General features: G+C 41.8%; 1 protein-coding gene across 1 annotated transcript in view; it reads right to left on the minus strand.

The window, feature by feature from the left end:
* The window catches only part of heatr3 (HEAT repeat containing 3), an 11,050-nt gene extending 1,057 nt beyond the window's left edge, over positions 1-9,993 (minus strand). Inside the window, exons 1-15 of the mRNA XM_060859525.1 lie at positions 9,775-9,993; positions 8,833-9,005; positions 8,617-8,704; positions 7,631-7,734; positions 7,275-7,384; positions 6,744-6,884; positions 5,633-5,934; positions 5,434-5,524; positions 5,069-5,220; positions 3,691-3,773; positions 3,449-3,585; positions 2,950-3,038; positions 1,289-1,432; positions 1,028-1,204; positions 1-835 (exon numbers count right to left, since the gene is read on the minus strand). The exon at positions 1-835 is cut by the window's left edge and continues 1,057 nt beyond it. Of these exons, the coding sequence (XP_060715508.1) occupies positions 722-835; positions 1,028-1,204; positions 1,289-1,432; positions 2,950-3,038; positions 3,449-3,585; positions 3,691-3,773; positions 5,069-5,220; positions 5,434-5,524; positions 5,633-5,934; positions 6,744-6,884; positions 7,275-7,384; positions 7,631-7,734; positions 8,617-8,704; positions 8,833-9,005; positions 9,775-9,900 (2,031 nt within the window). The 5' untranslated portion in view covers positions 9,901-9,993 and the 3' untranslated portion in view covers positions 1-721. The remainder of the gene's footprint in view (positions 836-1,027; positions 1,205-1,288; positions 1,433-2,949; positions 3,039-3,448; positions 3,586-3,690; positions 3,774-5,068; positions 5,221-5,433; positions 5,525-5,632; positions 5,935-6,743; positions 6,885-7,274; positions 7,385-7,630; positions 7,735-8,616; positions 8,705-8,832; positions 9,006-9,774) is intronic.
* Positions 9,994-14,083: the final 4,090 nt, after the last annotated feature.

Consider the following 14,083-nt stretch of genomic DNA (forward strand, 5'->3'; position numbering starts at 1 on the left):
CGTTGCAATCTGACTCAGTGCGTTACTTTTATATTTATATAATTTCATACATCATAAAACCATATAGGATATATAGGACCATATATCATGCTTTAGCTTTTATCTTCCGACTGAGGTTTTCTCAAAAATTTACCTTTAACGCTGTCTCTTGCTATAAGAGAGAGAAAAAAAAGACGCTTTTTGTAGCCGATTATTTGGGTTTGTCCTTCAAGACCCCAACCTGCATCAGAACATAACATAGTTTCCAGAAATAAAGCATTTTCTCCCCCCCCCCATCATATTAGACTGTAAAACGAGTCGGATCTGCGGACCCTGAGACGTTCCGTTTAAAAATGAGGAAAGAAATTTCACTCTCGTGATTAATACAGTAATAAAAAATAAACCGAGTGACTGACGGAACGGAGCGGATATTTAAAATACGTATAGAATTAATTCTACTGACGCTGCTATAGACCAGGCTCTTAGATCTTTTCAATTAGAGTATTATCTTATACACTAAACTATTCACCACAGAACTTTTTCTTTTGAATTCTCATTCTTAAATTAACTGCAACTCAAATCTAGAAACTAGAGCACACACGCTGTTGTTTTCTGTAACTGCAGTCACACAAAAACTGGCCTGCCAGTTCTACAGATTCCTGACTGGAGCTTTAAACTCCAAAACCTCACATTTTTTTTATTTCAGTCAAGTCCGTCATGTCCGATTTCTTTCCCGGGTTCGTTATTTCTTCCGCAGCGACTCTAGGTAGCCGATGAACCTGCGCAGGTTGATCTTGACGTTGTCCAGGACGCACAGCTGATCCGGGCTGTAGGTCCCTCGGCCTTCCTTTCGGATCTGCTGAGCAAAACCACAGTGAATTATTACGTCTGAAGCCTGTGAGATTTCAACTGATGTACGACGATTAAAAAATATCTACGATCACATCTGCCATCATTTGCCATCAGGTAGACAGCAAAAGCAAAAATCACACAACGTAAACCGATCTTAGGTGTGTGTGTGTGTGTGTGTGTGTGTGTGTGTGTGTACCTTGGCAGCAAACGCAGGCTGCAGGGATTTAAGTGCAGCGAGCAGGTTGATGTTTCGCGCTGCCTGTTCTGCTTCTTCGCCGTCTGCAAAAACGTCGAACAGAGCGTCCAGAGCTTCACCGCACGCCACCAGACTCGTGTCTTTGGACACTACGCTCAGCAGTGCGTTTCCTATCAGCTGCGGAGTCAAGATAAGAAGAAAACTCATCATAAAGCTTTATTACTGATTCTGGATTAAACCACAATAAGCGAAGACGTTCACCTGCAGCGTCTCAGCAGATCCTTTGTCTTTAGCCAGCGTGCTTCCTGTGATGCCCAGAATGGCCAGAACATTCACCCTGACGCTCACCACATCACACTGCAGTGCTGCTTCACACACACTCATCAACTGCTGTGGGCTCATACACTGCGCGCACACACACACACAACAATGCGCTTGATAACATTCACAGAACCCGTGACAGATTGTCTGCTAAATATCAGTAACATTACAATAGATATTGATGCAATTTTTATTTGTTGTTATTAATTTAAGACATAAAAAGTTTTGAAATTCTATGAAATTTTTTTTATATACAATTTTGTTATACAACGGAAAATGACAGCATAGAGGCAGAAAAAGAGAGTGAGAGACAGACAAAGAGAGGAAGAGAGCGGGAAGACAGAAAATGACAGAGCAGAGAGAGAGAGAGAGAGAGAGAGAGAGAGAGAGAGAGAGAGAGAGACAGACAGACAGACAGACAGACAGACAGACAGAAATAGGCCATGAGCAGGGAGAGAGTGAGAGAGAAGACAAAAAATGACAGCAGAGAGAGAGAGAGAGAGAGACAGACAGAAAAACAGACAGACAGAAATAGGCCATGAGCAGGGAGAGAGTGAGAGAGAAGACAAAAAATGACAGCAGAGAGAGAGAGAGAGAGAGAGAGAGAGAGAGAGAGAGACAGACAGACAGACAGAGGGACAGACAGAAATAGGCTGTGAGCAGAGAGAGAGAGAGAGAGAGGGACAGACAGACAGACAGGGGGACAGACAGAAATAGGCCATGAGCAGGGAGAGAGTAAGAGAGAAGACAGAAAATGACAGAGCAGAGAGAGAGAGAGAGAGAGAGAGAGAGAGAGAGAGACAGACAGAGAGAGAGAGAGACAGAGAGAAATAGGCTGTGAGCAGAGAGAGAGAAAGAGAGAGGGGGACAGACAGAAATAGTCCGTGAGCAGAGAGAAAGACAGACAGGCAGACGGACAGAGAGAGTGTGTGAGGGGGAAACAGACAGACGTAAAGCTCTCTCAGACAAAAGATCCAGAAAGAGACACATTTTTATTTAATTATCGATAATGTATAAAACGTATATTTTATGTTTTCAACAATTAAACATTGAAACATTAAAATGCTTCTGACCAGATTGATAATTAAAAAAAACAATAAATAAAATGACGATGTACAGAATCTCAAAAGAACAAACTGCACTAAGTATTTAATGTCGGCTGCTTTTCGGTTTGAACCTGATTCTAATCTAATCTACGAAACACCTCAGAAAACTGAGATAGAACAAAATTCTAATAAGAAAATAAATAAATCCCAAATTCTAATTAAAATGTATTTTTCTGAACCACCATCAGCTCAATTTTTGTTTTTATTTTCTTATTAAACTCGATTCAATTCCATTTGAATTCTATAGCACATTTAAGAAATTATTATTATTATTTTTTTTTTTTTTAATGAAACTGCATGAATTCTGGTTCTAAATGTAACCTTAATATATTATTTACACTCAGTGATTTATTTAAGGAGCTTCGTTTCATTGACTGATTACCGGGTAAACGAGAGCCACTGTTTAAGATGAAATACTTCTTAAATATTCTAAAGTACAGAAGGGTTAAAAATAAAGCCTGTGTGTGAGAGAACGCGTACGATGTGTGTTCTGACCTGAGGGATATTTTTGGAGGCCATTATTTGAAGCAGCGAGCGCATGGCGCTGGTTACGGCTTCCAAGAACTCGTCGTCCTTCAGAACATCTGTAACAACAAACAACACGCGTGTTAACGTTATCGTGTTTAACGTCGTACACGCGTGTTAACGTTCTCAAATTAGTTCCTGTTAGCGCTTACGTTATAGCAGCTATAAACATCCTCTCCTTAACGCCCCTAAATTTTAATCGTCTGTTTGTTATTTCCCTTCGAATGAGACGTTATCATAGAAACGATACGGCGTTAGAACGACATGTAACACCACGTTGTTGTTGAACATTCCGGCCATGTTAATGCGTTGCTATAGTAACAGATCATACACGTAATTTAATCTGATCTAACGTGTTGAGTCGTATCAGAACACGACGCTTTTTGTGTTATTTATTTAAGGGCGCTTGATTAAAATCTTTCACCCAATCAGATATGAGAATTCATCTCTCTCTCTATCGCTCTCTCACCCGCCGAGCTAAAGACGAGAGACGAGAGGTGCTGAGCGACGGCCTGCAGTCCTGCAGCTCCACCCAAACACTCCACATCCATCACAGACAGCATGTTATGGAGACACGTCAGAGCCCGACACTGCACCCGCTGCATTCTGGGAACAAAACACGGGTGCCTTTGAGTTCACATTGTTTGCATGTTTTGATTTAATGGAGTGCTGATTGAATTAATGACCGAATAACAAACAAAGAGTATTTACTTCTTAACGAGGCACTTCCACGCTGAATTCCGGCTGCAAACGTCCAGAGCGGCGTGGCTGGGAAACTCTGCCTTCTTCAGGACCTGAAAGAAAAACGCTTGTAGTTTATAGTGATTAATATATAGATAGATAGATAGATAGATATATCTAGGTGTGTGTGTGTGTGTGTGTGTGTGTGTATATATATATATATATATATATATATATATATATATATATAAACAATCATCTTAAAGTAGAAGGGTGTGTGTGTGTGTATGTGTGCGCATGTGTGAATTTGAGTGTGTGTATGTATGTGTGTGTGTGTGTATGTGTGTTTGTGTGTGTGTTTGTGTGTGTATGTGTATCTGTGTGTATGTGTGCGTGTGTATGTGTGTGTATGTGTGCGTGTGTGTGTTTGTGTGTATGTGTGTGCGTGAATGTGTATGCATGTGTGCGTGTACGTGTGTGTGCGTGTATGTGCGCGTGTATGTGTGTGTGTGCGTGTATGTGTGTGCGCGCGTGTATGTGTGTGCGCGCGTGTATGTGTGTGCGCGCGTGTATGTGTGTGCGCGCGTGTATGTGTGTATGTGTGTGTGCGTGTATGTGTGTGTATGTGCGTGTATACTGTATGTATGTGTGTGTATGTGTTCGTGTGTGCATGTATGTGTGTGTATATGTGCGTGTGCGTGTATATGTGTGTGCGTGTATGTGTGCGCGCGTGTATGTGTGCGCGCGTGTGTATGTGTGTGTGCGTGTATGTGCGTGTATACTGTATGTATGTGTGTATGTGTTCGTGTGTGCGTGTATGTGTGTGTATATGTGTGTGTATATGTGCGTGTGCGTGTATATGTGTGTGCGTGTATATGTGCGTGTGCGTGTATATGTGTGTGCGTGTATGTGTGCGCGCGTGTATGTGTGCGCACGTGTATGTGTGTGTGTATGTGTGTGTGCGCGTGTATGTGTGTGTGCGCGCGGGTGTGTGTGTGGTAGCAGATGGAATGCAGTGGCTGAGCTACATTACAGGAAAATTCAGCACCAAGCTGAAGGAGCTCTTTCACCATTTAGTTGCCCGGAGCTCTCTGTGAACCTTTTGCCTTTTATGGACATTTTTTAATACATCTTATAATAGTTTCTCTAAATACTGACACAATTGAGGAAATTCTGCACTGATATATTCATCTGTGTGTGTGTGTGTGTGTGTTTTGGTATGAAATGTTAGTCTGTTTAGTGATTAGAGTCTAAAGTAGACACACTATTAAATCTGACACTTTTACAAACCGACCTCCGTCTTTGCAGCACAGAAACAGGAAACTATCATACGGACGACGTCATATTGTTTAGTTACCGCAGTCAGCTAACATGCTTAATCTATCCTACGTAGCTCGTCTAAAATCACCTCCTGTGGTATGCTGTAGTTCAGCAGTGTTGTGTGTAACTCTGCAGAAAGGCAGAGAGGAGAGAAGAGGCTGTTCCCATCTGTCACACCGTCGGCACAAATCTCACTCTCGTCACTGCTCGACATCTCCTCCCACTCATCATCAGAGGGTTCTATACACACACACACACACACACACACACACAGCTTGATATTTGTCACTTTGCGTCATTCTCCTCTTGTCTCACACATTACTACACACACACACCACTAAGCTGACATTGGCTAAGTGGCATGATCTCTCACTCTCTCTCTCACACACACACACACTCTCACATACACACACACTCTCACACATTCACACACTCTCTCACACACATACACACCATCTGAGCAGCACATGTTGACGATAATCTCCAGTGAGGTTTGTTGTGCTGTCAGAAGTGCTACGGCTTCCCTCAGATCCGGTTTGTCCCTCTGAAAACACACACACACACACACACACACAGCACAGATCACCAACACTGACCTCTTGTGCACTTAAATAGCTGTAAAACACTTCGCTAAACTCTTTCATTTGCTCACCGGCAGGAAAGCTGCAAAATCTTTTTCCATTTTTTTCCCGTTCCTCTTCACTCTGTTCATCTTCATCTCCCCATCGTCCATCTCCTCCTCTTCCTGCACACTGGCTCCGGCCTCTTGCTCGTCTGCTCCAGCCGACTCGGGATCCGAGCCTCCGTTCAGGCGACTCCACTCTCTCTGCCACAGCTCTGGGATCAGCGCTCCGGCGTCTAGACTGAGGCACTGCGCAAGAATCTTGACCACGGCGGAGAGAGCCTCGGCCTGACGGGTGGAGGAGAGGCAGCTCTTCAGGTTCCACACGGTTCCTGAGAGAACGGAGAAGTACATCAAGAGTCAAGGCGAGTCGAGGCAGTGCCTTACGGTTCATTTGCTAAAACCTCACCGGACATTACACTAGAGAACCTTCTCTTCTCCATTCTGCGTCTAATAAGGAATTAAATCTTAAGACATTTTTTAGATTTTAATTTCACTCACTCTCTCATTTTCTACCGCTTATCCGAACTACCTCGGGTCACGGGGAGCCTGTGCCTATCTCAGGCGTCATCGGGCATCAAGGCAGGATACACCCTGGACGGAGTGCCAACCCATCACAGGGCACACACACACTCATTCACTCACGCAATCACACACTAGGGACAATTTTCCAGAGATGCCAATCAACCTACCATGCATGTCTTTGGACCGGGGGAGGAAACCGGAGTACCCGGAGGAAACCCCCGAGGCACGGGGAGAACATGCAAACTCCACACACACAAGGCGGAGGCAGGAATCGAACCCCCAACCCTGGAGGTGTGAGGAGAATGTGCTAACCACTAAGCCACCGTGACCCCCCCTTAGATTTGAATTTAGGAAATTAAAAAAAAACAGAATCTGGAGAATATTCAAGGAAAATCGAATCAAATAAAAATTCAACCTAAACCTATGTTTAGTTTTAGTGATTAAAATTGCTGATTTTTTTCATTAACAAAAGTCAAAAACAGAAACTCCTAATGACTGACGCTAAATGCAGATGAAAGGAAGTTTAAAAGCAGATTTAAATCAAAGCAAATGAAATTAAAAAGAAACACAATTTGTTGCGTGTGTGTGCGCTTGTGTGTGTGCGAGCACGTCGTACCTGCAGCCAGAGTGCGTAAAAGACCGTGCTCCATACTGGAGTGTGTGGAAAGCAACACCTTCTCTAAAGAGGACAAAACAGCACCGTTCACTCTTCCTGCCAGTTCCGCGTTATCCTCGGTCACAGTGTGTAAACAGTGTGCTGGACAAAAACACACACACACACACACGTTGTTCTAAGTATGGGTTTGTTAAATAACCCATCCCATGAAAAACAAACATGTTTAATATTATACAACGTCACGAATAAGTGACCTTCGACATCGGAGACTCCTTCCTTTTCGTCTAGAACTACAGACTTTATTTGATTTGTGTATGTGCAGGCCTGTGAATGCCTGTTACCATAGAAACCAAAACACATAAGCCAGTGATGTGCCTTAAAGTCAGAGCTGCTGTCAAGAGAAAATGAATCCACACTATCTTACTAATGAAAATGGAGAATTTAATAACAGTGGGCTATAAATGAAAAGTGTGTGTTTGTGTGTGTGTGAGTGAGAGAAAGAGAGTGTGTGTGTGTGTGTGTGTGTTTTACCTGCTGATAGAGCAAGCTGGATGTTTTGTGGATGTTTCTCAATGTACGACAAAAGAACGTCCAGAAGTTTTGCTCTGTTAAACACCGCCACGGCTGTACTGCTGCTCTCACTACACACACACACACACACACACACACACACACACACACACACACACACACAGACACAGCTTACCATCACACAACACCTCATTAAGATGCTCTAAAAACTATTCATTTAGAGATTAGAAAACAAATCCAGCACTTTATCATCATCAGAATCTTAATAGTATAGAAAGAAAAAAAAAAACCCTCAGTAATATTAACACCACTTTATGTTTACATCATTAAACAAGATGCAGGTTAAAGGAGTGTACCAGAGATTCCAGAGTAAATTCACAGCTTCATTCGCTACGTCCTCCACTGTCGGTTTCTGCTGCTTCTTCATGGGACTGGAGCTCAGCTGGTCTCCCATACAGCACTATACACGTGCACACACCCCGCACACGCATCCGCACACACACCCCACACACACATCCGCACACACACCCCACACACGCATCCACACACGCGCGCACACACCCCGCACACACATCCGCACACACATCCGCACACACAGATATTTTTATCATTTATTTCAGTCTCATTTAAAGTTATTTATTATTGCAGATGTTCAAATGACAAATTCTGCTCAGAAGCAGCTGATCTGATGTTAAACCTTTAAACCTAAATCGTAAAAATCGATTATATTTATAATCTCTTATGATTATTATTTGTATAATTCAGAATTCTTTCAGGTTATTTATAAAGTTATTTGTTTCTGTATACAATGTATATGTAAAAGTTTTTAGGCTGCTGTTGTGCTAACAATTATTACACAAATAAGTTAATAATATAATGTTAAACATTTAGTTTTATATATATATATATATATATATATATATATATATATATATATATATATATATATATAAATATATATAAATATATATATATATATATATAAAAAAAACACTAAATGTATATATATATATAAAAAATACTGAAGTTTTGCTTATTTATGTTAGAAATAAAAGCGTGTTTAATATACTTGTTATACACATATTTGTTTGTTTTTGTTAATAATAAACATTTGTTTTTACAGACCCCATTTATACACAGACTGTAATAAAACAAAAAACAAAACAACAACAACAACAACAACAACAAAAAAAAAAAAGAAAACTGACACCTATGTTTTAAAAATAAATAAATAAATAAACAAACAAACAAACAAAAAAAAATCTGGTGTATGTCAGAAATTACACCCAATTACACCCAACTAAACTGTCTTTCTTCACACACACTAGACATTAACGCTCACCTCGTTCAGCAGTGTGGTGAGAGGAGTCAGGACGTCCAGCCTCACCATGTCCTCACACACCTCTGTTCCTCCACACGCACTCAGGTTCCTGCAGCAAAGCAACATGACCAAATTCTAGCAACTGTTCTGGGGTCTACATTTTTAAACGGATGACGTGTCATTGGAATACAACTAGACTTTATTCGACTCATTAAGGTGTGTAAAAGTGTGCTGCACCTGAGCGCTCCGGTTGCTGTCTCTCTGACCGCCAGGCTGCTGTCCAGAAGAAGCGTCGCTAACCTCCTCACTGTGTCTCTGTGCAGGAAGCCCGGGATTGTCTGACTTTGTTGAACCACTCGGGAAATACTAGCACACGCATACTCACGTGTATCTGCACTTGGACTCTGCAACTGAGAGACAGACAGAGGCAGGAGGTCAGGTATACAGGGCAGGGATATATATATATATATATATATATATATATATATATATACACATACATATACACACACATACACACAATATATATAAATATACACACAAACACACAATATATATATTAACAATCACACTATATATATATATATATAAACACACACACACAATATATAAATATACACACACATTATATACACACACACACACACACTATATACACAGTAATATCTTCTGTAGTGTGAAATAATTTGACAGTGAAAAAGTGTAAAAGCAAATCATTCTGTTCTATTTTTACGTTCATTAAATGTAAATTAGAGATTTTTTTTTATTAATTTATTACTTTTACTCTTAATTATTGTTCAAATTTAACACAGAAATGTATTTATTTTTTATATATTTAAATTAATATATTTAAAATAAATAAATAAATAAATGAAAGAACTTCAACAAAGTCGGGCTGCTAGTTTTGATAACTGGACTAAATGAACCTTTTTAATGCGTTAATTAACATTAAATGTAATAAAATTGTGCCACTTTTAGCGAAAACTCGCCGTATTCCCACCCACTTTCCGACACGCCCCGCCCCTATCGCTACGATTGGTCAACGACAGAGCTTGATTGACAGACCGCTTGACAAATTACATTAAGAGCCAATCACTGCGCAGACAAGAGGTCATACTAGCCAATCAGAACCGAGAAGGCTGGATTTGTCAAAATACGGATAGGGAAAAAAATTGTTACCTTTTCAAGTAATTCTGCATACGGAGACTCTTCATCATCTTCATCATCTACAGCGGCGCGTTTCAGAGCTTTTACCGGCCGTCCATCCGGAGGGGTCTTAAACCTCGTGTTTTTCGTCTTCCCCATCGCGAGATTAAAGAAAAACACCGACCGCTTCTACAGCTCAGGAACACGCACTGCCATGTGGAAGCTAGGTGTCGGAAATCACAGTCGGAAAGCAATCCAAACTATCGCGCGTTGTCGCAACGTTTGTATCAAGTAGATTTGGGTCCATCTAGTGTCCAGATTGTAGAATTTTTGTCAAGACTTTTTAATCTGGGGAAATGTATTAACTCTCTCTCACTCTCTCACTCACTCTCTCACTCACTCACTCACTCTCTCACTCATTTTCTACCGCTTATCCGAACTACTTCGGGTCACGGGGATCTCAGGCGTCATCGGGCATCAAGGCAGGATACACCCTGGACGGAGTGCCAACCCATCACAGGGCACACACACACACACTCTCTCATTCACTCACGCACTCACACACTACGGACAATTTTCCAGAGATGCCAATCAACCTACCATGCATGTCTTTGGACCGGGGGAGGAAACCGGAGTACCCGGAGGAAACCCCCGAGGCACGGGGAGAACATGCAAACTCCACACACACAAGGCGGAGGCGGGAATCGAACCCACAACCCTGGAGGTGTGAGGCGAACGTGCTAACCACTAAGCCACCGTATTTTTCACTTCATTTCACATACAGTACTTAAAAGGATTTTCATTTCTTTTCACACGTCGTGCATGGGTTTTATTTTTTCATGTTCTGTCACTTTTTATTTATTTTAATTTAATTTGTCTGTAATCTTAGAATTCTATAATCTTCATAGAGTGAGAGAGAGAGACAGAGAGAGAGACAGAGAGAGACAGAGAGAGAGAGACAGAGAGAGAGACACTGAGAGAGAGAGAGAGAGAGAGAGAGAGAGAGGGAAAGTGTGTGTGTGTGTGAGAGAGAGAGAGAGAGAGAGAGAGAGAGAGAGAGAGAGAGAGACTGAGACAGAGAGAGAGAGAGAGAGAGAGAGAGAGAGAGACACTGAGACAGAGAGAGAGAGAGAGATACTGAGACAGAGAGAGACAGAGAGAGAGAGAGAGAGAGAGATCACTTTAGCAGGATCATCTGATCCCTGACCCATTTCACCCCTCCAGAGATTTTCCTTCTCAGCTCCAGCACGTGTCGAACCTCTGCAACCTTCCTGGGAGAGAAACCGAGAGCCACGAACTTGACCACAAATATGCATTTCAAAATCCTCATCGCCACACACGGTGTCCAGGACGCGCAGGGAGTCGGAGACGATTGTGAGGTGAAGCTGGAGACTTCAGATGAAATCAGGGCAGGATTTCAACACGACACACATCTTAATGACACGAGGCGCTTTAGTGGGGTGTGTTAAAGAAACAGGGTTAATCTCTAACACATGCACACAGACCAACACCATAACCTGTATATATTACACAAGAACAAGGGTGTTTAGGTCCATTAAATTAACATTGACCACATGTTGTACAAGTGTTTGTTACTGATGCTGTAAATCCTTTAAACGGATGAAGCACGTCTGATGTCCATCTGATGCATCGCTAAACTAAAGAGGATGTGATAAAACATTTCAGCATCACAGATTGGGGTTATAGATCTCTAACAAGTAATAAACCATCGAAATAGTGCATGTTAAAGCGTTTTAAAGCCATAGCAAATAATCTGAACGTTACAACACACTCTGTTACAACACACACACACACACACACTTGTGACTGAAACAATAATAGAGTACAATACAATACTATATTCTACCACATGATATGATAAATGATACAATACGATTCATATGAAACACTAGGATACGATACCATATGATGAAAGGTGACACGATACAATACTGTGTGATACAATGTGATACGATATTCTACGAGAAAAGGCAACACGATATGATACGATACGGTATGATACCACGATACAATTTAGGATTCGTGCCACACGATTCGATACTGTGTGATATATATAACGCGATACGGTCTGATACGTTACGACACAACAGGACACGACACCTTACGATTCGATCCGATACGATCGGATACGATGCCGTGCGATACGATCCGAGGCGTATTCTGATCCGAATCGTTTCAACGAAAATGAAACGACAACGAAAGCTTTCGCCGTCGTTCCACGAACCGCTCGGTGTTCATGAATCGAGAACTTTAAATATTCATTATAGCTTCTGAATCAATCTGACAAGCCTTTTTTTTTATTATTGTCTTCAGTTACAAAGATTCACCATTAGATGGGAGCATCGCCACACGCTCAAGGCCTCTGAAGCCACTTTCCAACCTTGCTGGATCATTTTACACTAATTCTGTTTCAGAGCAATGAAACACACATGCTGATGTACAAGCTTCGGTACCGTTCCGTCCACCGACTCCTGAGTCGACTCACTTCGCTCGTTTGTGCACCTGAACCTCCCGCTGTTCTTGAAGTACAGTACATCATCCTTCACGAGTAAAACCTTGTAGACTCTTATCCATCCTTTGGGTTCCTGCGGTTCCTTCGCAAACAACTGCAAGTGATTACCATGTACTGTAAAGCGCAGGCGTGATCCGGGGCTGTTCTGCGTGCCCCCAGCCGACCTGCTCTACATGCCGTTTTTGCAGTGAAGTGTATTGAAGGAGACACGCTTGTTGTATTGGTTGGCAGGAGGCCTGAGCATTCTTGAGGATCTCAACCACAAGGCTTTGCTGCAGAACAGAGTGCAAAGGGCGAGAGAACACATTCCTGCTGTCTTTACTGTTTTTTCAGCTCTTATGTCATTCAGACAAAAGGACAGACAGCATCGCTTCACTTACTGTTTTCTACGTATATAAACGTCAATGTGTACAATACAGAAAACATAAAATATAAACACTTATACTGTATTACAACGCTTACAGCTGGAGCTATAAACCTTTCACACATAGAGACGTTAAACGACCAAACGTTCAGCAGCCGTTAACTGTCCGTCGACACGCCCTCGTTTCTAATCGGTTATTGTTTCCATGGTAACAGCTCGTACTGCACATATACGTTTATGACGTATCGAGAACGGATTTAAAACTAACCAACGAACAAAGGTGCTTTTACTTACAACATTTTCTGTAAGATCAACTTCAGGCTGAAGGAAAGAGTCTCCAGTGTCAGCGCTTTATGACGTCAGAAGAGGTTGTCATGGTAACGGGGCGACAAGCTTACGACTTCAAGAGAGAAATAAAGCAAGTCAGCGTACTGACTTACTAGCGTTAACATTTACGCGTGACATCGTTTGACAAACTGTAAAAAAAAAAAAAAATCGAGACTTAATCGGAAAATTGCCGAAGAATATAACGAATAAAACACTAACACTGAAAAATAATAAAGTCTTTTACTGATCTGTGCTGTTTTTCTAGTAACAGCGTGCCTCGAAATGTTTTACGCCTTACTAGAGTTAGGTTTTTTCGTGTCTTTATGGTTTTGTGGACACAAATAATGCAGTACACATGTCTAACAGAGTACATGGTGGATTATTTGTGGGAAAGCTGTGATTTTTTTGTTTGTAATAATTCAATAATCTGTAAGCAGTTAAACTTGCGTTTGCTTTTCCCATGTGGAAAATACAAACTTTGATGAATATGAAGTACTATAAGTTTCTCTCTGCAATTTGTGCTTAATCCAGAATTTTTTCCCCCTAAGTAGCACATATTCCCTTCGTGACCTTAACCTTTTTCTGTCCATCCTGTACTGGTTTGTGATCAGCGAGTGGAATCCTGCAGCGCTTTAGCGTTAACTGTACGCGTGTGAATTCTCTTCTGCCTGCCTCATGAGTCACTTGAGGAGTCATTTCAACATAACATCAACACGAGTGCCACATGGTTACGATCGAGTTCTGCGGGTTCTGCTTGTACTCATGCGATCAGGCCATGTGGGTCCGCATCCATCTCCCCCTGAACCCCCCTCCATCATCCTTCCGAATCCCTGTTTCCCAATCCGACCTCCTTACTGCCAAGCTCAGAGAGCGTTTCCACTCGTCGAGAAGTGCTAAAAGCTCACTCCAAGTGCGTACGCCCCTTCAGATCTCGTTCCCTTGGAACGGGAGTTTTGGCAGTCTGAGGTACCTGTGGGACTTGCTGATTTTTTTCCCCACCTGATGGCACGTTTTTTATTTATTCACCATTTGATTTTATTTGCTTTCGAGGCTTATGTGATTAACGGCCGTTCCGATGCTATCTCTCGTGTGCTGAAGGGCATTTCGTTTCACTCACA

This window comes from Tachysurus vachellii, chromosome 23 (assembly GCF_030014155.1).
Source record: "Tachysurus vachellii isolate PV-2020 chromosome 23, HZAU_Pvac_v1, whole genome shotgun sequence".
NCBI classification, from domain to species: domain Eukaryota; kingdom Metazoa; phylum Chordata; class Actinopteri; order Siluriformes; family Bagridae; genus Tachysurus; species Tachysurus vachellii.